This window comes from Caretta caretta, chromosome 9 (genome assembly GCF_965140235.1).
Source record: "Caretta caretta isolate rCarCar2 chromosome 9, rCarCar1.hap1, whole genome shotgun sequence".
Lineage (NCBI taxonomy): Eukaryota > Metazoa > Chordata > Testudines > Cheloniidae > Caretta > Caretta caretta.
Genome location: NC_134214.1, coordinates 9234269 through 9261438, shown reverse-complemented (window position 1 = coordinate 9261438; position 27170 = coordinate 9234269). Strand labels below are relative to the sequence as shown.

The 27170-nt window shown below is 43.4% G+C and overlaps 1 protein-coding gene across 1 annotated transcript; it reads right to left on the bottom strand.

Moving 5' to 3' along the window:
- Positions 1 to 315: 315 nt before the first annotated feature.
- KNG1 (kininogen 1) lies at positions 316 to 27170 on the bottom strand. Its single transcript, XM_048863094.2, has 10 exons — positions 26765 to 27170; positions 23500 to 23610; positions 22868 to 22952; positions 17860 to 18032; positions 15980 to 16087; positions 13704 to 13785; positions 11265 to 11437; positions 6313 to 6420; positions 5118 to 5201; positions 316 to 1746 (listed from the first exon to the last, which is right to left on the bottom strand). The coding sequence occupies exons 1-10, from the start codon at positions 26957 to 26959 to the stop codon at positions 901 to 903; spliced, it is 1965 nt and encodes a 654-aa protein (XP_048719051.2). The 5' UTR covers positions 26960 to 27170; the 3' UTR covers positions 316 to 900.

The following is a 27170-nucleotide window of genomic DNA, read 5'->3' as shown; positions in this document are numbered from 1 at the left end:
TTTCACAGTCCGTGATGTGTTTTTCATGGATGTGAATTTGGTAGGGCCCTACCTATATTACAGTTACCAGACCTAAAGTGTCTGAGCACCTTTGCCACATGAAAGTCTCTCAGTTGCAGTGGCAGTTCCATATAGAATAGTTAATATTTTCTATACCGAAAATAGTTATGTAGCTTTGAAAATTTATTCTAGTAGGAACCTGCATCAGTGAGAACTGGATTCTCTGAGCTGCCCTCTACCATCTCTTCCAAGAAGAGAACCTGCTAAGTGAAGGACTGGCAGAAATGTTAATTGGAGTAAAGAAATTAACAAGTCATACATTTTCCTTTTATTTTGTTATTTTGTATTCTCCAAAAATGTGTCAGTCCTGCAGAGATGAAAAATATGGTTTTAAACCTCTAAGGAAGGGATTCTCACCCTGTTTCATACTGTGCCTTCTTTTCAAGCTTCATTTGACAGGGTTTCCTCAGATGACTCCCAGAATTTTTTGAACCGGTTCCCACGATGTTTCAAACATGGTGTGATGGAATCTGTGCAGTGGTACCTAGTGTGTTTCTGACATCTGAGGTGAGGATGATGAGTTGCAAGTAACTGAATAAATCTACTTCAGCAGGAAACTAGAGAAAAGTGGCCTGACTTTCCTCTCACTGACACTTTTTCTATGCCAGTATAACTCATTGATTTCAATGGAGTTACTCCTGATCTACACCTTTGTAAGGGGAGAATCAGGCACAGAGAATTGGCTCATGCTCTCAATTCCTCCAGAAAACTGCTGGTGACCCTCTTAAGTATCATAGCTAACAAGATTAGAACCACTGCTCTACAATTTTACACGTTTCTAAAGAAAATAATTTTTATGATTTTCTGTTTGTTGCCTAAAAAAATGGACCATAAACTGAATTACAGTAGAGAATCCATGAGGTTAAAATCATCCAAGTCCTGGGGGGGTAGTGTGTATTTTTCTGTCTGTGGGTTCGTGTCTTCAGATAGATGAGGTAAAAGATCCTCATTTGTCAGTACTTTAGGTTTGTTAGTAGTAGTTGAGAGGTCTGTGATTGGTTTCCATGGCTTTCCAGGACACTTTGGGACAGATGGTTCTGGGAGATCTGGCAACCCACCAAATAAAGGAATATCAGGAATAATTCCAGGGCTGTCTGGTTCTGCAGGGAGATCAGGGATCTCAGTAAAACCATCTGTTAGAGTACTAGGCAGCACATCTAGCTCTACCAGATTAGGCTTATGAGATTGTATTTCAGCTACTACAGCTAGCAGCGTTTCCTTTTGGTTAGTGACCTTGTCATGGGATTCTTCAGAAGACTCTTCTGTTGAATGTTTACATTTGTCCTTTATCTTCTTTTGCTTATCCTTATGTTTTCCGTGCCCATGTCCATGTCTATCCTCATGTTCTGATCCACACCCAATATCGTGTCTGCGCCTGTGTTCATCCTTATGCCCATGTCCACGCCTGTGTTCATGTTCTGGTCCATGTTCAATATCATGTCTGTGCCCATGTTCATCCTCATGTCCACGTCTATGATCATGTTCTGGTCCATGCCCAATATCATGTCTGTGCCCCTGTTTATGTGCTGGTTCATGCCTAATATCTTTTCCTGGCCCTTTGCCAGGGTCTTGTCCTTCTCTAGGTCCCTTTTCATTTTTAATTTGGGGTGTGTATTGAATAGTTTTAGCTTCCACAGCTAGAGATCGGAAAGGAGTAAAGCCTGGAGGCCTTCTCATCAGTAGATTCTAAAAAGGAACAGGAGATATTAGACGAATATATTGCAATAATATTATTATCTACACATAGTACACCATTTGGAACAATTCTGCTTGTGGTTGCAATGTAAGAGGTAGACATCTCTTGCCAAATTTTTTTTAAAATAGTGCTTATAAAGAAGGTGGTGGGGGAGGGGGGTACTTTGTTGACTGCCTGCCTTAGTTTCAAATATTTGAGAACTAGCAAATTGCAGATGATGTGTAAATGTGAGTCAATAAACAAAAATATGTTGTTAACAGATCTTGTGAACTAAGCTAGATAGTCATGTGTATTTATAAGGGTGATAATAACAACACTTCATAGTGTTTTAGAAATTCTAGCTAAATAAAACACTTCACCCATCACTGAAATCCAGCCACCTTTAGGATGGAATAGTACAGCATTCAACCATTGTTCAGGGAAGTTTATGGTGAAGCCAGTATAATATGATCTGCAGTGTAGACCTAGCTGGAGAGGACATCTGCAGTCAATACAGAACAAATACGATGACCCAAATTCCAGAAGTTTATTTTTATATCCTTTCTCTGAGACCACCATGCTCTGACACAGATACAGGGCTGGATAATGGTTGGATAAGGAGGAGGAGGAGGATCTGATGGAAATGTCTCCTGAAAACTAAATCTACAAATCCAGGCCCATCCTGCCAGGCGAAAGGGGATCTGGACTGATACCTGCTGCCCTACTAATGTGCAAAGATCAGCAGATATTGTGGAGATTTGTTTATGTCCCCAAAATGGTAATTCCTCCCTCCCCCCGCCCCCAGTTTGCAAACACAATCAACACTACAAAAAGAAGGATTCTGGGTGGACTCCTCCTGAAGGTCGAAACAACAGACTGGACTTCCACATAGAATGCTTCCGCCGACATGCACGGGCTGAAATTGTGGAAAAGCAGCATCACTTGCCCCATAACCTCAGCCGTGCAGAACACAATGCCATCCACAGCCTCAGAAACAACTCTGACATCATAATCAAAAAGGCACCACTGACTTCCTGAGGAAACTACAATCCATCAGTGATCTTCCTGAAAACACCATCCTGGCCACTATGGATGTAGAAGCCCTCTACACCAACATTCCACACAAAGATGGACTACAAGCCGTTAGGAACAGTATCCCCGATAATGTCACGGCTAACCTGGTGGCTGAACTTTGTGACTTTGTCCTCACCCATAACTATTTCACATTTCGGGACAATGTATACCTTCAAACCAACGGCACTGCTATGGGTACCCGCACGGCTCCACAGTATGCCAACATTTTTATGGCTGATTTAGAACAATGCTTCCTCAGCTCTCGTCCCCTAATGCTCATACTCTACTTGCGCTATATTGATGACATCTTCATCATCTGGACCTATGGAAAAGAAGCCCTTGAGGAATTCCACCATGATTTCAACAATTTCCGTCCCACCATCAACCTCAGCCTGGACCAGTCCACACAAGAGATCCACTTCCTGGACACTACGGTGCTAATAAGCGATGGTCACATAAACACCACCCTATACCGGAAGCCTACTGACCTCTATTTCTACCTACGTTCCTCCAGCTTTCACCCAGATCACACCACACGATCCATTGTCTACAGCCAAGCTCTACAATACAACCGCATTTGCTCCAACCCCTCAGACAGAGACAAACACCTACAAGATCTCTATCAAGCATTCTTACAACTACAATACCCACCTGCTGAAGTGAAGAAACAGATTGACAGACCCAGAAGAGTACCCAGAAGTCACCTACTACAGGACAGGCCCAACAAAGAAAATAACAGAACACCATTAGCCATCACCTTCAGCCCCCAACTAAAACGTCTCCAATGCATCATCAAGGATCTACAGCCTATCCTGAAGGATGACCCATCACTCTCTCAGATCTTGGGAGATAGGCCAGTCCTTGCTTACAGACAGCCCCCCAACCTGAAGCAAATACTCACCAGCAACCACATACCACACAACAGAACCACTCACCCAGAAACCTATCCTTGCAACAAAGCCTGTTGCCAACTGTGTCCACCTATCTATTCAAGGGACACCATCGTATGGCCTAATCACATCAGCCACACTATCAGAGGCTCGTTCACCTGCACATCTACCAATGTGATATATGTCATCATGTGCCAGCAATGCCCCTCTGCCATGTACATTGGTCAAACTGGACAGTCTCTACGTAAAAGAATAAATGGACACAAATCAGATGTCAAGAATTATAACATTCATAAAGCAGTCGGAGAACAATTCAGTCTCTCTGGTCACGCGATTACAGACCTAAAAGTCGCAATATTACAACAAAAAGACTTCAAAAACAAACTCCAACGAGAGACTGCTGAATTGGAATTAATTTGCAAACTGGATACAATTAACTTAGGCTTGAATAGATTGGGAGTGGATGGGTCATTACACAAAGTAAAACTATTTCCCCATGTTCTTCTGCGCCCCCCCCCCCCATTCCTCAGACGTTCTTGTCAACTGCTGGAAATGGCCCACCTTGACTATCACTACAAAAGGTTTTCTCCCCCCTTCCCCCCCGCTCTCCTGCTGGTAGTAGCTCATCTTAAGTGATCACTCTCCTTACAGTGTGTATAGTAACACCCATTGTTTCATGTTCTCTGTGTCTATAAATCTCCCCACTGTATTTTCCACTGAATCCATCCGATGAAGTGAGCTGTAGCTCATGAAAGCTTATGCTCAAATAAATTTGTTAGTCTCTAAGGTACCGCAAGTACTCCTTTTCTTTTTACAATCAACATAGACATCTATGGGGATTGATGGTGCTCAGCATCTCACAGAATTGAGCATGACAGATCCTGCAAAGAACCAGTCATCAGGCAGGCAGAATAGTCTCTATACTCATGGTAATGTTGCTCTCTTATTCTGCACCTTCTGCAGTTTAGTGTATGTCTAAACTGCATCTGGAAGTGAGCTCCCCAATCCAGGACCACAGGCTCGTGTTAGGACTCCTGCTACTGCGTTGAAAATAATATCTGTGTAGACAGTGCTTTGAAATTGTGACTTGGGCTGCGAGGCTTGCTTCTAGATGCAATGTAAATGTGTCCTTACTTAGCCCAGCATCTCATCTCAAGCATTGCATTAGCTCAGCCTAGGTCACTGAGGTCAGAGGGCGAGAGGAATGGTCACATTACTAAGATGATTAAAAGTGACCATTTCCCTTTCTTTAAAAATACAAGATATGAGCTAATCTGAGGATAAAAATATGAGCTAATCTGAGAACTGGATGTTCTGGGAGACAGATAAAGGGATATAAATATTTCCCCACTACAAATTTTGCGTTTAGCGTTGTAAGTAATCTGAAATGAAATAATATATTTATTGAGAATTCGTACCTCCTCTTCGGTGCAGCTAACCTTGGGGTGTATTGTCTTTGTCCAGGGTATCACATAAACTTGTGCTGTGCATAGCAAAGGTTTCTGTCACCAAATAAACAAACAAATAAATAAAGCCAACATGGGCTCTTAAAACAAGAGTATGTCACAAACAGGAGAACAGACTGATGTATGAATAAGGCTATACAATTTTAGTGACCCTTTTAAAAACCTTATTATATTTGGAGCTTTATGTGAATATCTGTGGAATCCATCTGTCTTATCTGTTCAACTCATAACGCTAATTCTCAGCACTTTCATCTCCAAAGTACTTTACAAGCATTAGCTAGGTAATCCTCATAGCACCCGTACGGGTAGGTAAATGTTGATGTCATTATAGCTATTTAAGATGGGGAAATTGAGGTGCAGAGAGGTTAAGGTCAAACATTTCAAAAGTGGCCATTGTTACTGGGTGCCTCGGTGGAACTGACTTTACTGCCCCTTGCTGTAGTATTTTTCAACCCTCAGAAATGAGCTCTTCCAGGTGGGGTGGGGAAGGGGGGAGAGAGAGAGAGAGTATGTGTGTGTGAGAGAGAGATCCACCCACCATCACTCTGCTACAAACAGTCTCATCAGCACCATCCTCCTGACCAGGCCCTCTTCCCCAACCTTAGGAGTGCTCTCTCCAGCAGCACTAACCCATTGTTCGACCCCAACTGGCATACCTTCTTTTGCCCCAAGTGTGCCAGCCCCTAGTCATAGGAGCACTCCACTCCAGCAACATCAGCCTGCCCACACCCCGGTAGTACCCTCCCCCACCTTTCTTTTTTGACTCCATAACCCATAAAATGGTCAAAAAATTATCCAATTAGCTTTGCATTAAGCAGACAGATTGTGCAGTTGGAGTGACTCCACCAAAGCAACTCTTTCTGCTGTCTTTGGCAGTATCTTGGGTCACACACAGAGCTCATGATAAAGGTAAAGATAATGCTAGGAGAGAAAACTCCCTCAGTTTATTGAGGAATGATTAGCATTTATTGATCTGGCTGTCTAGTGGTAGCAAAGGCCAACTGAAGTTGTCTAATAAAACCACCAAATCTGGGTTGCTGGTTTGGTGGGGGGTTTTTTACAGCATGATTATCTCTGGTGCAATTCAATTGGGTTAATTTGGAGCCATCCCTCTGACTTGATGGTCTGCAGCATCCCAATCACTTACGCTGTCTATTGTAGTCACACAATCTTCATTCAGCTTCTTGACATCTGTCTTTGAGCAGTTTGTCTTCCTAATTTTAAATGTTATATTATAATTTTTTCCAGCAACCACCTGAAAAATCAGTAAGAAGATTTTCCTCATTAAATGTGTTTTTATTACAAGAGGTTCACAGAAAAGGCAGTGCTCTAAAAACTTAACACCACTTGTAGGGAGCCAAATATAAGGGAAGGGAAGTTGGGTGAGTTAAAATGAAGAGTCTGCTAAATATAACCTCAGTGAAAACCAAACTATTTGCCAAACACATTAAAGAGCTAAACTGTAATGGTTCATTAATGTGCCTGGACAATTGATTTGTTGTTATTATGTAGTATTTTTTACCACACCCAAAAGGGTGGCAGGAACCTCACAGTAGAAACAACAGATATGGGGTGAAATTCTGGCTCCACTAAAGTCAGTGGGAGTTTGTAATTGATTTCAATGGGGCCAAGATTTCACCCACGTTTCCTTCCCTGAAACTATTTATATACTGATTTCACTCATGATATAACACGGGGGTTTCTAGACAATAGGGACAGATCAATAAGATAACGTGGATTGCTCTGCAAGGCTAGTGCATGCCATGGTGAGCTACAAGTGATATTATTTAACAAATCTGTTAGCTGGCTAATTTTTTGTTGGTTTCACAGAAGAAGTGGGCGCGGGGCTGATCCAGTGCCCATTGTGGTAACTGACTTTCCATTGACTTCAGTGAGTGCTGGAACAGATCCATAAGGAAGCATGTCAGTGAGGAGAGAGTGGATAGAGGCCTTTCAGACCAGCTGAGGAAGGGTGAACCGTGTGTCTGGGGCAATGTGGAAGAGGCACACAGACTTGTGAGGGAGAGCCAAACAATCAGGGCATTGAGGCTGATATTTGTCGTGAAGTGGAGAAAATGAGGATTGTTTTGTTTTAATCATATACCATGTGTAAACTAGGGCTGTCAAGTGATTAAAAAAATTAATTGTGATTAATTGCACAATTAATTGTGCTGTTAATAATAGAATACCACTGATATAAATATTTTTGGATGTTTTCTACATTTTCAAATATATTGATTTCAGTTACAACACAGAATACAAAGTGTACAGTGCTCACTTTATATTTATTTTTATTACAAATATTTGAACTGTAAAAAACAAAAGAAATAGTATTTTTCAATTCACCTAATACAAGTACTGAAGTGCAATCTCTTTATTGTGAAAGTTGAACTTACTGATGTAGAGTTATGTGCAAAAAAACCCCTGCATTCAAAAATAAAACAATGTAAAACTTTAGAGCAGGGGTGGGCAAACTACGGCCCCTGGGCCACATCTGGCCTGCCAGCCGATTTAATCAGGCCCTCGAGCTCCCCCTGGGGAGTGAGGTCTGGGGCTTGCCGCGCTCCAGCCAGGGAGCAGGGTTGCTCCATGTGCACGTGCCGCGGATCTGCGTGGCTCCCAGAAGCAGCGGCATGTCCCGCATCCAGCTCTTATGCGTAGAGATAGCCAGAGGGCTCTGCACGCTGTCCCCACCCCACTGGCTGGGAACTGTGGCCAGTGGGAGCTGTAGGAGTGGCGTCTGCAGACGGGGCAGCACTGCAGAGCCGCCTTGCCGCAGCTCCATGTAGGAGCCAGATGGGAGACATGCTGCTGCTTCCAGGAGCTGCTTGAGGTAAGTGCCGTCTGCAGTCTGCACTCCTGAGCCCCTCCTGCGCCCCAATCCTCTGCCCCAGCGCTGATCCTGCTCCCACCCTCGGAATCACTCAGTCCCAGCACGGAGCACCCTCCTACACCCCAAACCCCTCATCGCCAGCTCCACCCAAGAGCCTGCACCCCCACCCGGAGCCTTCACCCCCCTCCGTGCCCCAATCTCCTGCCCCAGCCCAGAGCCTCCTCCCACATTCCAAACTCCTTGGTCCCAGCCTGGAGCACCTTCCTACATCCCAAACCTCTCATTCCCAGCCCCACCCGAGAGCCTGCACCTCCAGCTGGAGCCCTCATTCCCCTCCCCCCTGTACCGCACCCCAGCCCGGAGCCCCCTCCTGCACCCTGAACTCCTCATTTCTGGCCCCACCCCAGAGCCTTCATCCCCAGCCAGAGCCCTCAGCCCCTCCCGCACCCCAACTCCAATTTTGTGAGCATTTATGGCCCACCATACAATTTGCATACCCAGATGTGACCCTTAGGCCAAAAAGTTTGCCCACCCCTGGTTTAGAGCCTACAAGTCCACGCAGTCCTACTTCAGCCAGTTGCTCAGACAACAAGTTTGTTTACATTTGCAGGAGATAATGCTGCCCGCTTTTTGTTTACATCATCTGAAAGTGAGAACAGGTGTTCACATGGCACTGTTGTAGCCAACGTAGCAAGATATTTACGTGCCAGATGCGTTAAAGATTCATGTGTCCCTTCATGCTTCAACGCAATCCCGAGACATACCCGTCCATACTGATGACAGGCTCTGCTCAAAAACCATCTAAAGTAGAGCAGACTGATTTTTGGTTTTTTTATTTATTTTTTATTTATTTATTAATTTTTGGTGGTTCGGGTTCTGTAGTTTCCACATCTGAGCGTTGCTCTTTTAAGACGTCTGAAAGCTCCACACCTCATTCCGCTCAGATTTTGGACGACACTTCAGATTCTTAAACCTTGGGTCGAGTGCTGTAGCTATTTTTAGAAATCTCACACTGGTACCTTTTTTGCATTTTGTCAAATCTGCAGTGAAAGTGTTCTTAAAACGAACACATGTGCTAGGTCATCATCCGAGACTGCTATAAGATGAAATATGTGGCAGAATGCGGGTAAAACAGAACAGGAGACATACAATTCTCCCACAAGGAGTTCAGTCACAAATTGAATTAACACATTATTTTTTAACAAGTGTCATCAGCATGGATGCATGTCCTCTGGAATGGTGGCTGAAGCATGAAGAGGTATACGAATGTTTAGCGCATCTGGCACACAAATACCTTGCAACGCCGGCTACAAAAGTGCCATGCGAACGCCTGTTCTCACTTTCAGGTGACATTGTAAATAAGAAGCAGGCAGCATTATCTCCCGTAAATGTAAACAAACTTGTTTGTCTTAGCGATTGGCTGAACAAGAAGTAGAACTGAGTGGACTTGTAGGCTCTAACGTTTTACGTTGTTTTGTTTTTGAGTGCAGTTATGTAACAAAAAAAACCCACATTAGTAAGTTAAACTTTCATGATAAAGAGATTGCACTACAGTACTTGTGTGAAGGGAATTGAAAAACATTATTTCTTTTGTTTATCATTTTTACAGGACAAATATTTGTAATAAAAATAATATAAAGTGAGCACTGTACACTTTGTATTCTGTGTTGTAATAGAAATCAATATAGAAAAACATCCAAAACATTTAATACATTTCAGTTGGTATTCTATTGTTTAACAGTGCGATTAATTGCAATTTTTTAATCATGATTAATTTTTTTGAGTTAATTGCATAAGTTAACTGCGATTAATCAACAGCCCTAGTTCCTGCAGCTCCCGTTGGCCGGGAATGGCAAACCTCAGCCACTGGGAGCTGCGGGCGGCCCTGCCTGCGGACGGTCAATGTAAACACTGTCTTGTGGCCCGCCAGCAGATTACCCTGATGGGATGTGTGCGGCCCATGGGCTGCAGGTTGCCCACCACTGCTCTGGAGCGTTACTGGGAATGTAAGTTAACAGATTCCCAAGGAAAACAGTGAAGGCTCCATTGCTTGGGATTTTAAAAACTACTGTAGGATAGACACCAGAGAATATATGGTATAGAATGATGGCCTGGAGGATGGATTGGATGATCTTACTCATAGGTCTTTTCTATTTCTGATGTCGTATGAAATGATGCCAAAAAGTTTGGTAAAGAAGAGGGGTGTAACCAGGGGTGAAAGTAAATTAAAGGACTTACCGGTACGCCGGAGTCCTGAGCAGGGGGCATGGCTTAAACCAGAATAGGCATGGCCTCAACCGGAAGAGGCAGGGCCTTAAATCCCCAGGCCCTTTAAATCTAGCTGTGGTAGTGGTGGCTGGGAGCTCCGGGCCCTTTAAATCACCCCCAAGCTGCCAGCTGCAGAGGCAGCTGGGAACCCCAGGGCTCAGGGATGATTTAAAGGGCCCAGGGCTCCAGCTGACACTACTGCAGCAGAGCCCCGGGCCCTTTAAATCACTGAGAACCTCTGGGGGCTCCCAGCTGCTACCGCTACCCGGGGCTCTGGCAGAGCTTTAAAGGGCCTGGGGTTCCACTGTGGTAGCGACTGCTGGAGTCCCGAGCCCTTTAAATCCCCGCCTGAGCCCTGCTGCCTGAGCCCTGGGGTAGCAGCAGCTGGGCTCCGTTGGGAATTTAAAGGGCTCCGGGGCTCCAGCCGTCGCTACCCAGGGCTTGGGCAACAGGGCTCAGGCGGGGATTTAAAGGGCTCGGGGCTCCAGCAGCCGCTACCGCCCCGGCCCATTAAATCCCTGCCTGAGCCCCACTGCCACTACCCCAGGGCTTTAAATTGCCGTCTGGGAAAGCCGGTCCCGGTACGGCAAACCGGCTCTTGCCGGTATGCTGTACCGGGGCGTACCGGCTTACTTTCACCTCTGGGTGTAACAAACATCAGATTCCTTAATCGGAACCCCGCCCTATTGTTTTGGGTCCAGGTCAGACAAAAAAAAAATATGTTGAAGGATTTTTGGGCAGGGGTGGGGGGGTTCCTTTTGGATGCATCCTAAGATGGCTGAAATTTGCAAGAACGGGCATTTAGATACCCTGGTGACCGAAGTGGTATAAACACTTGAGCAGATAGACCAGCTCCCAAGATTTCAAACCCAAATTCAAACCTTAACTCTGATTCAGCCTTGACCCCCGTCATCACCATATCCTTGGCCCATCTCTAAGAAATATGGAGAGGTGGTTTTAAATAAAACTGAACATGAAAAGGAAAGAAGAATCCCAACCTGCACTGTGGCATATAATATTACTTCAGCTTTATAATAGAAGTCATCATTGCTCTCTGCGTTATACTTCTCCAGGGTAGCCCTCAGTGGTTCCTCCAATTCTGTACTGTTAGTTGGGATGGGCCTTGGACAGCCAGCACAAATGGAAATGTGAGGAGATACAGTTTCCGCAACTGAAAGAAACATAAGGTTTCAGGTAAATCTAAGGAACAAAAGATTCAGTGTGCATTGGGCTAGGGCGAACCATTGAGGGAGAAATTTATCTCTGCCAGGCATGGCTGTGTTTGAGTCTGCTAGGGTGGGACCTAAAATATTTTGGGGCTTGATTTGGTAGATGTTTGTGTTGTCAATCAATTATGTGTTCTGGAGAAAGCAGAATTTAGGCGCCAAGGGTCAGACAGTGCATTTGATCGTTACATTGCTCCTCATGGAAATGAGAGTACAAATTGAGGGTGGCAAGTTTCTGTTAGAGGAGAAAGATCTCCACTTGTGTGATGGGCTGGACTAGAGGAAACAGGAGGCTCCTTTCATCCCTGAAATCTATGAGTGCACACTGTGCAGTGAGTGATTGTATTTTGAAGAATTACATAATCATTCCTTGAAGCAAAACAAGTCTATGAATGTGTGGGGAAGTAGCACACGCTACATGTAGTGACCCTGAACCCGCAGATCTAAAAATCTTGGAATGGTAACAATCTATGATAGATTGATGAAATCTATGAAAGAAATGATGATAAACCAAATGGTCTGGTCGGAGGTATGGTGCTGGGTAATAATTAATCAGGTGTAGGTGGGATAATTTACTCCTGGAAAAAAAACTAATTTTCCAAGTTACCAAATTTAAGAATTGAACGAAGGACAGTGGTGTAACATGAAATAAAAAAGACAACACTAGATGAATTCTTGAGTCTAGTTGACAGGCTCTGAGAGCACCAGCCAAAGTGGCTATGGCTCTTTGATTTAAGGAGGTGATGTACATACAGAATCAAGTTGTGAATGTGCAGTAATAATTTGTGCATGTTAAAGGGGTTGTTCCTCTATGCCTCCCTCCCCCCCGCCATATATCTGTATCTTTGTGAAAATTCTTTAAATCAGTGGTTCTCAACCTTTCCAGACTACTGTACCCCTTGCAGGAGTCTGATTTGTCTTGCGTAGCCCAGTTTCACCTCACTTAAAAACAACTTGCTTACAAAATTGGATATAAAAATACAAGTGTCGCAGTACACAGTTACTGAAAAATTGCTTACTTTCTCATGTTTGCCATATAATTATAAAACAAATCGATTGGAGTATAAATATTGTACTTACATTTCAGTGTATAGTCTATAGAGCAGTATAAACCAGTTATAGTTTGTATGAAATTTTAGTTTGTACTGACTTCAATAGTGCTTTTTATGTAGCTTATTGTAAAACTAGGCAAATATCTAGATCAGTGGTTTTCAACCGGGGTACGGGGCCCCTGGGGGGGGCCTGCGAGCAGGTTTCAGGGGGTCCACCAAGCAGGGCCAGAGTTAGACTCGCCGGGTCCCAGGGCAGAAAGCCAAAGCCGCATCCCATGGGGCTGAAGCCCGGGGCCCTGAGCCCCGCCACACAGGGCTGAAGCTGAAGCCTGAGCAATGTAGCTTTGTGGGGGCCCGTGTGGCATGGGGCCCCAGGCAGTTGCCCTGCTTGATATCCCTTGACGCCAGCCCTGGCTTTTATATGCAGAAAACCAGTTGTCGTGGCACAGGTGGGCCGTGGAGTTTTTATAGCCTGTTTGGGGGGGCCTCAGCAAGAAAAAGTTTGAGAGCCCCTGATCTAGATGAGATGATGGACTCACTAGAAGACCTCTGGGTACCCCCAGGGTACGTGTACCCCTGGTTGAGAATCACTGCTTTAAATGATGGCCATCTCTGCAGCTCGACTTCTATTTGGAGGGGTAGATCAGAGCTCCTGGGAAAATACAGTTCTTCTGGAAACACAATAGATGAAACTGCTTGCAGAAGATACTATGTGATATTGACTTCTCTTTAAAGGATATCTCCTGGTGGTGGTGGTGGAGAAGGAGGGAAGAAATAGGGGTGTGTGTTTTACCTGGAAATAAAGTTTAGAGGGATAAGTATACCCTCTGAGCTGCCTTGCTGATCTTCATGGTGGGTTTAACCTTGAGCTTAACCCTGCTGATCCCCATTCGGGGTCAGCAGCCCGCTTCACATGTCATAGACGAATGGCAGCATAAAGATCAGAGAAGAGAACTTTCCCCTGCATTTTAAATACTTGTAGGAAATGAGAAAATTATCTGTTAATATTCCATTGTGGGGGGGAAAGGCCTTATTGTTTTGCTGTGCCAGCAGAATACGTTTTCCCCTCCCATGATTTTTTTTCGTCCCTTGGCATTTTTATTGTTCATCAATTTTAAAACCATTAACATTTTTGAATTGACAGATGGTTGTCACATACCTGGAAACTTGCATTTCTGTGCAACATCCACAATTGTGTTAGTAAGATCCACATAGGCCTTGGCTTCACAGCGACCTACATGCTGGGTTGGGGGGAGAAAAAAAAGCTCTTTCTTTTCTCTTAGAAATACTTAACAAGGACATTTGTAAATGTCCTGATACCCTCCTTCACAGCAAACAATGCTGGGTCATGCAGAGAGAGATGAGAGGCCTACTTGTGTTGGCTTGTATACTGGTTGGTCTCCATTGTCTCCATTGAATTTTCTCCTCATCTACGCAGGACCCAGCCATTCAGAAGTACGGGTGTGAGTAACAACTACTGGAAATGTGCTGAAGGGTCTTGCTTATCCTGCTAATACCTACCAATGGCCAGCTATGGTGTGAATGAGATCAAAATCAGATTCAGTGATTTCTGATCAGGAGAAAAGATGACCTTGGGAAATCCTCCTGAGAAAATGGGAAGAGCCCTTTATAGATAGATATTGAAAAAAGATTAATGGGACCAGTTTTGACTTGGCCCTGCAAGGTACTGAACAACTAACTCCCTTTGACTTCATTGGGAGGTTAGAATGCTTAGTACCTACAGAATCATACCCTTGGGGTATGTCTACACTGCAGTGTGAGCCCAGGGTTCGAGCTCAAGCCTTACCCCCTTCTGTCTGCATACAAACCGTACCAACCCAGGGCTCAGACTCAGGACCCTCCAGGCGTGGAAGGTCTGAGCCTGAGTCAAGCCAGGACCCAGGATTCAAGCCCTATTGCTTTGCTGTGTAGACGCAGCCCCACTGGACTCATGCCTATGGGGTTCTAGGAGCCTGGGCCAAGCCCTGGGTGAGTGCAATTTGTGGTCAGACAGAAGGGGAGTTAGACTTGAGCCTGAGTTCGAATACTGGGCTTACACTGAAGTGTAGACGTACCCTGAGGGGCCAGTCTTTGTAATACTGCTATAAACAATTTCCAGGGCGCACACTAGTAAAACTTGCAGCATAAGATAGCAATTCAGAAGTACTGGTGTGAGTTACAACTACTGGAAATGTGCTGAAGGGACTTGCTTATCCTGCTAATACCTACCAATGGGCAGCTAAGTTCAGTGGTTCAGGTATTATATGGCTAAGGCCCAGTCTTACAAGGCATATGTGGGTCAATCTTACATGTCATTACTGGTAGCCCTCCTGAATACAAGTGACATAGGCAGATATCCCATTTGACAGATGGGGAAACCGAGGCTCAGACGGGTTAAGAGACTTGTTGAATGTTAAAGAGCAAGTCAATGTCAGAGCCAGAAATTGAATCCAGATAGTCTGACCCTGCCCCGCTATTCTTTCACTATGCAGTCATTTCTTATCCTTTCCATCCACACTTTTGAAATTGGGTAGCATTCTCAAGGTACCCATGAGCAACAGGAGAGGTATTCTGCAGAGGCACTTGTTCGTAACAACTAGTTTTTGGTGAAATATAAATGAGTTTTGGTAGGATGGTCTTTTCCATCCACAAGACAATTTTTGCCATCACTAGCAGCAGTTGGGGAGAAAAAGAATGAATGTTTCAACCATTCTCCTGAAAGATGTACCTGTAACCAAGGCAGCTGGTAACTTATGGCACAGCGTAGCTGGAGTATGTGTATTTATTTATCATATCCTTAGAAGTTTTCCCATACAGACTGTGGTGCAGATAACAGTAATTTAGCAATTTGCTTTTCCTAAGAAATATCTGCCTGAAGCATTTTAATTTCCACATTACTGCTCTCCCAGTGCAGCTCCCTTGGCCAGGCTGCATAAGAGAATTTGCAAACGTTTCAGGGCATGGCCTTTTTAGGCTTTCATTCAGCAAAGGACTTAAACATGCGCTTAAATCCATTCCTAAGGAGCATGGCACTTAAGCACATGTTTAACTTTAAGCCTGTGGTTAAATTCCATTGGCTTTAAGGGTATGGCTACACTGCAATAAACACCCATGGCTGACCTGTGTCAGCTGACTTGAGCTTGTGGGGATCAGACTGCGGGGCTATAAAATTGCAGTGTAGACATTTGGGCTCAGGCTGGCACCTGGGCTCCGGGACCCAGCCAGAACCTGGACAGTTGTGCTGCAATTTTATAGCCCTGCAGCCCAAGCTTCTTGAGCCCAAGTCAGCTGACATGGACCAGCCGCAGGTGTTTTATTGCAGTGTAGACATACCTTAAGCTAAGCAGGTGCTCAAATACTTTGCTGAATCAGAATCTTAGTAATTAATTACCAAGATAAGAAGCTGTTTTGATAAACTACGTGAATACCACTTACGCCTCCAACAATGGGTTTGCACTCTGGACTTAAATCCTGAAAATTATTCTTGGTGCAGTTAGTCTCCTTGACTTCATATTCAACTGCATAATTCCATCCAGCCACCACCTTGAACAAATATTTAGGAGATAATTCAATATGTATTTGAAAGAAAAACTATTAAATAAAATCACCAAATCAATAGCAAGGTGATGATGCTGATAATACTTTGCACATCTGTAATACCTTCCATCCAAGGGTTTCAAATTGCTCTGCAGTCATTAAGCCACAGAACAGCCCAGTGCAGCAGGAAATTATTATTCTCATTTTACAGAAGGGTAAACTGAGTCATAGGGGCTAGCTATGAAATTTGTAACCAGATCCAGGTTCAGATTCCAATCCCGTCCCCCGCCCACTTCACAGTGCAGGGTTTCTCACATCTTCCTTTGAAGTATCTGATACTGGCTACGGGACTAGAGGATACTGGTCTGATCTAGTATGGCAGTTCCTATGATCCTAGGTATAGCACATGGCATAACAATATCTGAATAATGCAACTTTTGAGTTGTAGGTGTCATTTATTATAAGGGGTGCTGCAATTATTATTTACTAGGAATTGTCTGCCTTGGGCATTTTCTTCTTTTATCTTGTTCAGGATTTTAGTCACTTTTTTGTTTGTTAAATGGCAACTTTCAATAATATCTGCTGTAAGGGTGCAGTTTACCTAATCCACCTGAATCCCAAGTACTCTGACGTTATGTAAGTGAAGTTCTGGAAAGTGGGGAGGCAAAATCTATCCTCCAGCCTGGACCCCGGATGCAAGGATGCAGCTCACTGTTTGTGGCTATTGCTCCCACCTCATGGAACAGCAGAGTAGCCTTATCCACTCTGCATCACAGCAGACATAATCCCATTCACTTCAATGGATTTTGGATCAGGCCCCATATGCAGAAATGATAGGGATGCTAAATTAACATAAAATACATAATATTCCTTCCCCAGTCCGTCCCAATTAAATCCTTTAATTTATTCTAGTCTGACATGATGCCTGTTTAGAATGCGTAGGTGGTGTAGCAATCCCCTCTCCAGCTGCTCCAGTGTAGCCCCCCTTGGAGTAAGGAATGTGTAGACCCCTGTTTCTTGCAGCTAAGGTGACCAATGCCATTAAATAAAGGGTGGAAAATGGTTTCTTAATTCAATTGATTTGGTTCATGATATTTTGAGCAAGTTAAACAGTTGCTCAGACTGACTAGTGCAACACAAAAAGATAAATGCATACAAATATGCAAAGGAAAAGTATACTTAGATTGCGTTAAGTTATATAATACTTAAAATCAAATCAGAAACATATCTTAGAGCTGGGTCATACTGATGCCTAAGCTGAGTCCCTGGCACAGATATGTAACCCTTTCATGGAACACAAATCGACATGGAACTTTGGGGACTCAACCGTGCATTCCTTGTACACTCAAAATTCTCACTGAAGACCAAAATGCAAAATCCACTTCTCTCTCACAGGCAGAGTGTGGACTTTTTATTTTTCTGAATCACTTTCTTTCTTTAGCCTTGTCTAAACCACAAAATATACCAATTGCTGACAATATATGTGGGTGATGTGTACAGCTGTACCAGTGCTGAACACTGTTTAGTTGAAATTGACAAACTATTAGTTGACAAGGACAAACTATGTTCAGTAGCAGTTCAGAAGCCATGGGTAAAACCACTGAAAATCAGGCATTGAGCCTTTTGTGCCTCAGTGTCCCCATCTATAGAAGTTAAAAGTGTTATTTTAATATTACATATTTTACTATCGTAAAATGGAGCTAACTACAGGTAGATAGATATAAAGAACCAAAGTACCTTCTTTTATAAAATAAAGAAAAAAAATCTGATATACAAACCTGCCTGGTGGCTTTTATTATTTCACCAACTTCAAAAAGGGAGGATTGTTCACTCTGATTATTAAAGATCCGAATAGCATATCTCAAAATGGGTAACAATTGTAGGCTGTCCCCCGGTATGGGATGATAGCATCCAAGACACTGGACATGGGAAAGAATCACCTTTCCTTCAACTGAAAAAAACCAACCAACCAAAAATTCAGCTTTTTGCTTAGTAAAACAGCCTAAATTGTTTAGTTCCCAATTTTTTTGTGAACAAGAGAGAGAGTTTAAGGAAGAATCCTCATTCCTTTTGATTGGCAAAGAGCTTGAGCAGCAAAATACAGATCCAGATTTTAGCCCCCCAGTAAGGATATTCAGGGTGTTCAGAACCAGGCTTTTTGGCTCAGTTCAATATAGTTGTATGGGGCACCTTTGAAATCTGGATCCAGATCCGAGTTCAGATGCCAAACCCTTCACCCACCCAAATTCAGCAGTCTTTGGATCTAAAGTTTTGTTTCAGGCTCTTCTCTACTTCTAATGTGAAAATACAGCATGCAGCTTTGAAACTGTGCAAGAGAGGAAGTCATCCATCAGCCCCAGCCAGCAGCTGCAGTAAAGGGAGATTCCCCAGGAGATTGTGGTTTTTACCAGAGAGTTCTTAGTCAATGTGCAGCACCTTGTACTCCACACCACACTGCAATGGAAAACTTGACATTAAAATTTTAGCTGGCACCTTTTGAGGTGGGCCATCATGACTTGGATCTCCCCTACAGATGCAGGTCCAGCTACTCTTCAGATGCATTGTCTGAATTGCCCCTGCATGGGCTGCTAAACACTGACCAGGTGGAATCAACTTTCAAGCACCACCAAGCTGGGCTGGATTTGAATAGGCGATCTGGAAGGAGGAGGCTCCAGATTCTGTTCCCTGCCACTGATCTTGTTAACCCCCTTTCCTGCCTTGTAAGCATGGGTTGGATTTTCATAAATTAATTTCATAGTTCAGTGCATAAATTAATTTCATAATTCAGTGACCTTGAGAATCAGCATGAGACAATATCAGATCTCTGTGGAATTTAAGTAAAATCTGTGGGCCAGATCCTCTCCTGGTGGGAACTATGCCAATTTACACCAGCCAAGAAACTGGCCCAATATCTCTATAAGGACAAGTTCCATTAGTGAAGGCTGAGCAATATATTACTCACTCATTAGAGACTGAGCTGTGAAATCCTTCACCAGACTGACCCGATTGTTTACCTCTTCCTGTAGGGATCATTGGACAACATTTTACTCTCACCAGTGTAAATCTGCAGTAACTCCACTGTAAGTAATTTATCTACTCCGAGTTTACATCAGTGTAGATGACCTTATTTTCAGTGTGTGCAGTCACAAATCAGAATGCAGCAAAACATCCAGCACATCCTGTTCTAAAGTGATTGTGGCCTTACCCACAATTTTAGCTCTTTTCACAACCAGTGAAGAACGTCTACACTTTTTGCAAAACTGCAGCTGTGCCTCTGATATAGTCAATTCAAATGTAGATTTTCAGCTTTCAAAACAACAAAATCAAATGCATCCCTTAGTTGAGTTAACCACGGAACGCACATCCCACTTATTAACCTTCCTGGCAACTAGATGGCACCATTGCCCCACAAATGCATCTGAAACAAAATATGATTTAGTTGGTAGTAAAACATGGACACTGAAGAAAGGAGATCAGTTGTGATGCTTTCAATCATTGTAACTTGTTTCTAATACAGGAGTTTACTCATGGATGTAATGACCACGCACGGGAGGCTGTGCTGATTATAAGCAGACCATGTGGCACCAACTATTGTTAAGGTTGCCTAAATATGTCCATTCCCAAGGGCCTTTTTCAGATTATTGTAATCCTGTCAGACTTTTACTTTTGGGGATGAATTTTTCCTCATTTTTTACTCAGTCAGAAGAGTCATTGGAGGAACCGGGGTGGGGGAGGGGGGAGAGTAAATTTGAACAAAAACAGTTCAGCCATTTTTGAGTGTGAAGAAAGTGAAAAAGATACATTTTTGCTATATAGCAAAGCTTTTTGCTACCTTTATTTTAACCTCTGTTGTGCCTCAGGGAGTGGGGATAGAGACTTATAATTTGGGGGATATCCAGTCCACAGGTCACAGATGTACCTTGGTTCAGTGAAAATCAGTTTTGATTTGGCTGAAAAGTAAAGGATTAAAAAACATTCTTCATGCAGACTCTGGTCCTGAGCGGCAGGTATAAGAGGCCAGGGAGACTAAGCCTCACCAGATAGGATGTGGCGCACCTCCCTTTGGAGACGTGCCGCTGGCATGCCGACTTTGGAGCGCTGCTCCCGAAAGGGTGCCCCAGCCGTGGCCCTGTCCACGCTGCGCCCCAAGACCCCTCTCCCACATCCCGCTCTTCCCCTGTGGCCCCGACCACACTGTTCCTCTTCCTGTCCCTGCTCCACCTCTTTTCTGAGGTACCCACCACTTGTGCTTCTCCTTTGCTTCCCCCGCAGCCCACCCACCTGCCTCTTGTGCCTCTTCATCCCCTCCCCACGGCCCCACCGCCTGCTGCTCACACCTCTTCACCCCCAGAGGCAGAGAGGTGTGGGCAGGGGGACCCTCAGGGAGGAATGGAGCAGAGAGGTGAGAACAGCAGGTGTGTGTGGAGGGGTTTGGGGGAGGGGGCCAAGCATGAACGGGGCCTGGGGCGGAGTGGGGGCGGGCATCAGGGTGGAGCAGGGGGTGGGACCACGCTCCGGGTACCGATGGGCCCCCCCATTTCTAGGGAGCTTCCGGCGCTCGGGCTCAGCCTCCCCAGATGCGGGTGTCATATGCCACCCATGACTCTGGTTTTCATTACATGATAAAAGGTATTTTTAATAGCAATCTTCCAGTGTTCCATTGGCACAGCACATGCTTGCATAAGAAAGTGGAGTGGAATTTCATTTTTAATGTGTATTAGCTTATGGAAAATAATTTGTGAGGTTATGAATGGAATGATGCAGACTCCTACCTTTAAAATTACCTGAGAAACGAGATAGGTGAGGTAATATCTTTTCTTGGAATAACTTCTGTTGGTGGAGAGCAGAGAATATGCTCCAAAGAGAAAATTCAGGATATACACCTTAATGCACTTAAGTGAGGTATAAAAGACTAGGGATGCTAATCCTCCCCAGACAGGATGTGGTGTGCCGTCCTTTGGAGGCATACTGCTGGCCTGCTGTCTTTGGAGCACACTTTGCCTCACTTTCACTAAACAAGGACACTCCGCCAGAGAAGTAGATTGCATCATGGAATGGGTCACCCAAATACTTAGGACAGAAAAAAAAAACGCCCACTAATTGCACACCTCCAGTTGTTACCTACCACCAGACACTAAAATCCATATGGATTATCATCAAACAATTACAACCCATACTTGATGGGGACTATATCCTAAAGAAATCTTTCCTGAGCCACTTCTTCTGGCCTTCAAACAACCCCCAGCCTCACCAAACTCATCATTAGAAGCAAGCTCCCCACAGACCAGGATACATCAACTCAAGGTAGCACCAGACCCTTCTAGAACAACAGATGGAAAACCTACAGACATATCTCCACGGTTATTCTGGTCAGTACCCTCACAACACACCTTTCAAGATCCACGGGTCCTACATTTGCCTATCACAACATGTGGTGTATCTCATCCAGTGCATCAAATGCCCCAACAACAGCTATGTGGATGAAACCAGACAATCACTATGCTCTTGAATGAACTCACACAGAAAAATGATAAAAGACAAAAACACCTTATCACCCATAGGCAAACATTTTTCACAGAGCAATCACTCCACAGCTGACCTATCAGTCCTCATCCTCAAAGGAAACATGCACAACGCCTTCAAAAGGTGAGCCTGAGCATTTAAATTCATAACTGTGTTGGATACTAAAAAGCCTGGACTTAACAGAGACACTGGTTTTATGACTAGGGCCCTACCTAATTCACGGTCCATTTTGGTCAATTTCACGGTGATAGGATTTTAAAAATTGTGAATGTCATGTTTTCAGATATTTAAATTTGAAATTTGACGGTGTGTAATTGTAAGGGTACTGATCCAAAAAGGAGTTGTGTGTGTGTGTGTGTGGGGGGGGGGGTTGCGATACTGCTACCCTTACTTCTGAGCTGCTGCTGGTGGCAGAGGTGCCTTCAGAGCTGGACAGCTGGAGAGTGACAGCTGCTGGCGAGGAGCCCAGCTCTGAAGGCAGATCCACCGCCAGCAGGAGCGCCCAAGTAAAGATGGCATGGTATGGTACTGCCAAACCTACTCCTGCACTGCTACCTTCAGAGCAGGGCCCTCGGTCAGCAGCTCTCCAGCTGCCCAGCTCTGAAGGCAGTGCAGAAGTAAGGGTGGCAATACCTTGACCCCCCTAAAATAACCTTGCCACTCCCCTGCAATTCCCTTTTGGGTCAGGACCCCCAATTTGAGAAACGCTGGTCTCTCCAGATAAATCTGTATAGTATAGGCTAAAAGCACATAAAAGACCAGATTTCACGGAGGGAGATCAGATTTCACAGTCCGTGACATGTTTTTCATGGATGTGAATTTGGTAAGGCCCTACTTATGACCTATTACAACAATTTGTAATGCACCCTGTGGCTATTAACTTTCCATTGCCCTGTGACTGCAGAGGTGTTAATTGTTTGCTTCATTTTTAAGTGGTCTCCTAACAAATGTGTGAAACCCTTACGCTGAAAAAATCTGTCCCACCATGTGTTTAGTTTGGTCACTCTGGTTACCTTCTCTAGACCTGAGGAAGAGCTCTGTGAAGCTCAAAAGCTTGTCCTGTCCACCAAGAGAAGTTGGTCCAATAAAAGATATTACATCACCCACCTTGTTTGTCTCATATCCTGGGACCAACACAGCTACAGCAACACTGAAAACAACAATTTAAAATGAGCTGGAAGTCTCAACAAAGTTCTTTTGCAAGTTGTAGTTGTTCTTTTTATTCAATACAACTATATAATGCCACTCTGAACAGTTACATACCTGGGATAATTTTGCATTCCTGTGTAACGTTACTGATTTGCTCAGTCTTGTCAACATAAACTTGAGCTGTACATTCGCCTGATTCCTACAAACATAGATGACATCATTTGTCTTTAAGCCACCTGATGCAGAAATCCAGTTAGCACCATATTTATTGCTGTGAAATACTCCTGTGGTAGTTTATTGCAATAATAAAACACAACTGGGAAGTCTAACCAACATTTAGTGGACAAAAGGAATACAAACTGATAGCATTTACACTTGTGCAATCCCATTGACAGCAACAAGGGTTGTACAGTTGTGAGTAAAGGCATAACTTGACCTGCAGGACCTTAATTGCTGTGATAGCATCCAAGAAGGGATTGCCCAGCTTGACTGTCAGACACCAGGTTGGGTTTGTATGGCTTTCAGTTAGGAATAAATGAGAGGAGAACCAGGCTGCATCATTTTACTTGTAAATTGAGCACATTCCCTCTGCAACTCCACTGAGACGCAGTAAATATGGAACCCTGCAATACCATTTTCAGAGTCACTTATGGCAGAAGTGCACTCTATCCCCAAGAGTCTGGTATCTTGCTGGTTACATTGCTACTTCCATAGATGGAATTTTTAAAAAGAAGGCAGCCACTTACAGCTTCTGCAGATGCTCTGTAATCACAATCTTGCCAGAGTTTATCTCCCCCAACAGCACAAGAGCTCTCTCTTATTCGGTACATCACAAAGAACTGTTTGCCAGAGCCCGCCTGGAGAAAACAAAATGCAAGTCATCATTTGCATAGTGATAAAAGACAGCAAGTCATTGGAGGGGTTGAGGGTTTCCAAGGGCTTTCATACTGTACTGTGTATAGCACGGAGTGATAAAGCGTGCTTTAAATTAGCTAATGTCTCTGTTGAGCAGATCTCCAAAATCTTTCTGACTCAGTAATCAACATATCTAATTAAGTCATTTGTTCTAGTTAGCCATTTGCCTAGGTTGTTCCACGTACTGTCTCTAGGATGAAAAAATAGTGCAAGAAAACAGTCATGTTTTCAACTCCTTTGTATCCTAGTATTTCAAGGGCATTTCGAGCCTAGTATTTCGAGCTCTCTGATTCAGCAAATATGAGCGGCTGCTTAGGTGGTCTGCAGCTCTACCATATTGGATTGTGCTTGTGTCAGCCTTTATTAATTATAGTTGGGGCTGGTCGGTAGAAGGATGGGATCCTTCTGAAGAAATCCTTGAGATACTGCTAATGTGGTGTTGGTAATTCAGTAGGAGGCATTTCCTCCTACCCTCCAAATTCAACAGTGAATCAATGCCCTCAGGTGGCATCAGAAGGCACTGCAATTCTTGAAGATGTTTCTTTTGGATGACCATTTGTAGTCACTAGGAATCCTGTGGCATTTAATAATAAAAGACGAGTTATTATATTAACTTCTGTTCTTGGCCAGATTTGAACATGGGGAACTACATTCAGCAGAATTAAACTCTCCCTGCAGTTTCAATTGGATATAGCAAGAAAATTATTGTCTTCATTATTCCACAGTTAACTGTTAGAGACTAGTTGATTTTAGTGGAATTATGATGGATTTACACTGGTGTAATAGAGAGCAGAATTTGGCCCAGTGTTCTTTCTCACTTCCTGTTGTGCACAGAATAGCAGCTCCAGCACAGTGGTGCATGAAATAATTTCCACAGGCTGTAAAGCAGGATGAAAAAAACCATAATGGGCTGAATCTTCAGCTTGAGTCATTGACTTTAATGGAGCTATGCCAATTTATACCAGCTAAGGATCTAGCCCATAATGGGCCAAATTCTGCTCTCTGTTACATTGGTGTAAATCTGGAATAACTTTACTTCAGCGAGTAATGGATGTAAATGAGAGAAAGGGCTGGCTCCTTATGTTACGTTGTTTGCTATTTTATTTCATTATTATTGCCACCAGCTATGTCTTTAATTAGGGGAAGCTCAATCTTCCACTAGCCAGCCTTTACGTTTAATTATCTTATCAACAATTAATGTACATGAACGTGTAATAATAAGCCATTTAATTGATGAGTGCAGCACTGCAGGACTGGTGATAAGTGAAATCTAGACTATATTTAGAAGAAGAATTAAGAACAGATCAAATCTTGTGGGCTTTGGCAATCCTCCCTCTTGCTCTTCTCTCCCCCCAACATAGATGGATCAGAAATTCAAAGCAACACGTCATTTTCACTTCAGATCTTCTGTAAAATTAAATCAGTGTGTCTAGCTAAGGAAAGGCAAAGAGTGACTGCAATAAACATGTATATATTAAAATTAAAATGTCCAGCATAGGCTGTTATGAATATTAACAATGTGCATTACCAGAAGACTAGAAAGGAATGGGGTGTCATTAAGGCTCTGATTCTGCAAGGATTTATGCATGTGCTTAACATTAAACATGTGAGTAGTCTAATTGAAGATGTTTGGTCTAATGTGCTTAACATTAACAAATGCAGTGTTTGCATAATCGGGACTTTAGCACTTGATACTGTGTACTGGGAGTCTCTTCAAGTCCTTCCCCCCACCGTTCTCTAGCATGAACTGGCTCATAGCAAGTCTAGAAAACACAGGCAGTATTTTTGACTCTGTTTCCAGAAAAGACAATGTCATCTAGTGGTTAGCGTAAGGGGGTCTAGATGTCAGGAGATGTGGGTTCCAGTCCCACCTGTAACACTGGCTTACTGTATGACCTTAAGCAAGACACTTCACCTCTCCAAGCTCAGCTTCTTATCTGGGTAAAGTGCTTTGAGATCTTTGAGTGCTAAATATTCTTATTAATATATTGTTTCTGATTATCTACATTTTAAAATCCAGTGCAATAGAAAAATGTTAATGTTGTTCCCAAGTAAAGTAGTGCTTATCATTATGCTTATAGCAACATCATCATTGTGTGGCTCTTAGGAGTAAATACTCTTTTGTTAGACTTGTCACCATATATGATCAAGAGACTGGTTGATGTTTTAGGTAGATATGTGACTCAGGACTGGAGACCATCAAATAATATTCACAAGTAAATCAAAATATTTCTGTCATTTATCAAATCAATTATTTGCAAATATATTTTCCACATTGCAACCAGCTCTTTTCAAGACAAGACCACATCAAGTTTCTTTTAATAATAAGTATGCTTCTGCCATCAGCCTCAAATATTTCCCCATAACGGGTAAACGTTAGTATGCCCACTTAGTGACTTGGTAAGGTGACAACATTGGGTCAGTGGTATAGTTGTAGAAAGAAATCAGTTTTCCTGACTTAGTCCTGCAACCTACTGACCCCTTAGTACCGCAAGTGAAGGCACTTGAGAGACCCTGCCATATAGTGCAAACACACGGCCAGATTCTGATGCCATTTCTCATGTTGAGTATCCCCCTTGACTTCAATGGAGCTACTTTACTCATAGATCCTTTATACTTTCTTCGACCTAATTACAAGTGTTTAAAGTTTTTTTCATAGGACCAGATTTTGAACCCTTTACTCACCTTGGTGAGCATTTCCTGGTAGGAGTAATCCCTCTGGCAGGAACGGCTTACTACTGTGAGTAAGGGCTCAGTATTATTAGGGAACAAGAGAACTATACAGAACCAGATTCTGCTACCCCTTTTCATGACAATTAGAAGTGGGTTTTTTACCCACGAAAGCTTATGCCCAAATAAATCGGTTAGTCTTTAAGGTGCCACCGGACTCCTTGTTGTTTTTGTGGATACAGATTAACACAGCTACTCCCTGATACTTAGTACCTTACTCTGCAACTAGTTCCTTTGATTTCATTGGGACATCATGCAGACCAAGGTGTGATTCCACATGAGGGAGATGGGCAGAATCTGGCCATAAGTAAATAAATAAATAAATAAATAAAAAATCCAAAGATGCTTTTTGCAAAGTTTACTTACTATTCTCTTGGCTTCCATCACCATGTACAGAGCAAACTGGTTGCCATCTGTTTTGTCTCCATTATATTTTCTCAGTGCTATGTCCACAGCTTCAAAGACATCAGGGTCATCACAGTCTGCATCCTGGGTTGGTAGAGGGCTGGATCTGCTAGAGAAAAAACTGCAGCAGAGAACTAGCACAGTGGAAAGTTTCATAACTGGACAAAGCAGCCCCCTCTGAAATTGGGGGACTCTTCCAAATACAAATGCAAAAGGAACCCCCTGGTAGGGATTTAATAACCTCTTGTTTTTTTTCAGAAGCAGTCGGCAAGTAAACAGAGTATGTGGGCAATGGGGGTTGGTGGACTCTCATCATATCCTGTTTGTCTAGCAAACAACCCTTTGGGTTTATCCAAACAAACGTTGT

What these genes read in the sequence shown, in the direction of transcription:
- KNG1 (XM_048863094.2), bottom strand. Translation starts at nt 26,959, where the DNA reads ATGAAACTTTCCACTGTGCTAGTTCTCTGCTGCAGTTTTTTCTCTAGC. An exon ending in TAATAAAAGCCACCAGGCAG is followed by an intron (nt 16,088 to 17,859) that starts GTTTGTATATCA and finishes TATTTGTTCAAG; the next exon opens with GTGGTGGCTGGATGGAATTA. An exon ending in GCAAACCCATTGTTGGAGGC is followed by an intron (nt 13,786 to 15,979) that starts GTAAGTGGTATT and finishes CCCCCAACCCAG; the next exon opens with CATGTAGGTCGCTGTGAAGC.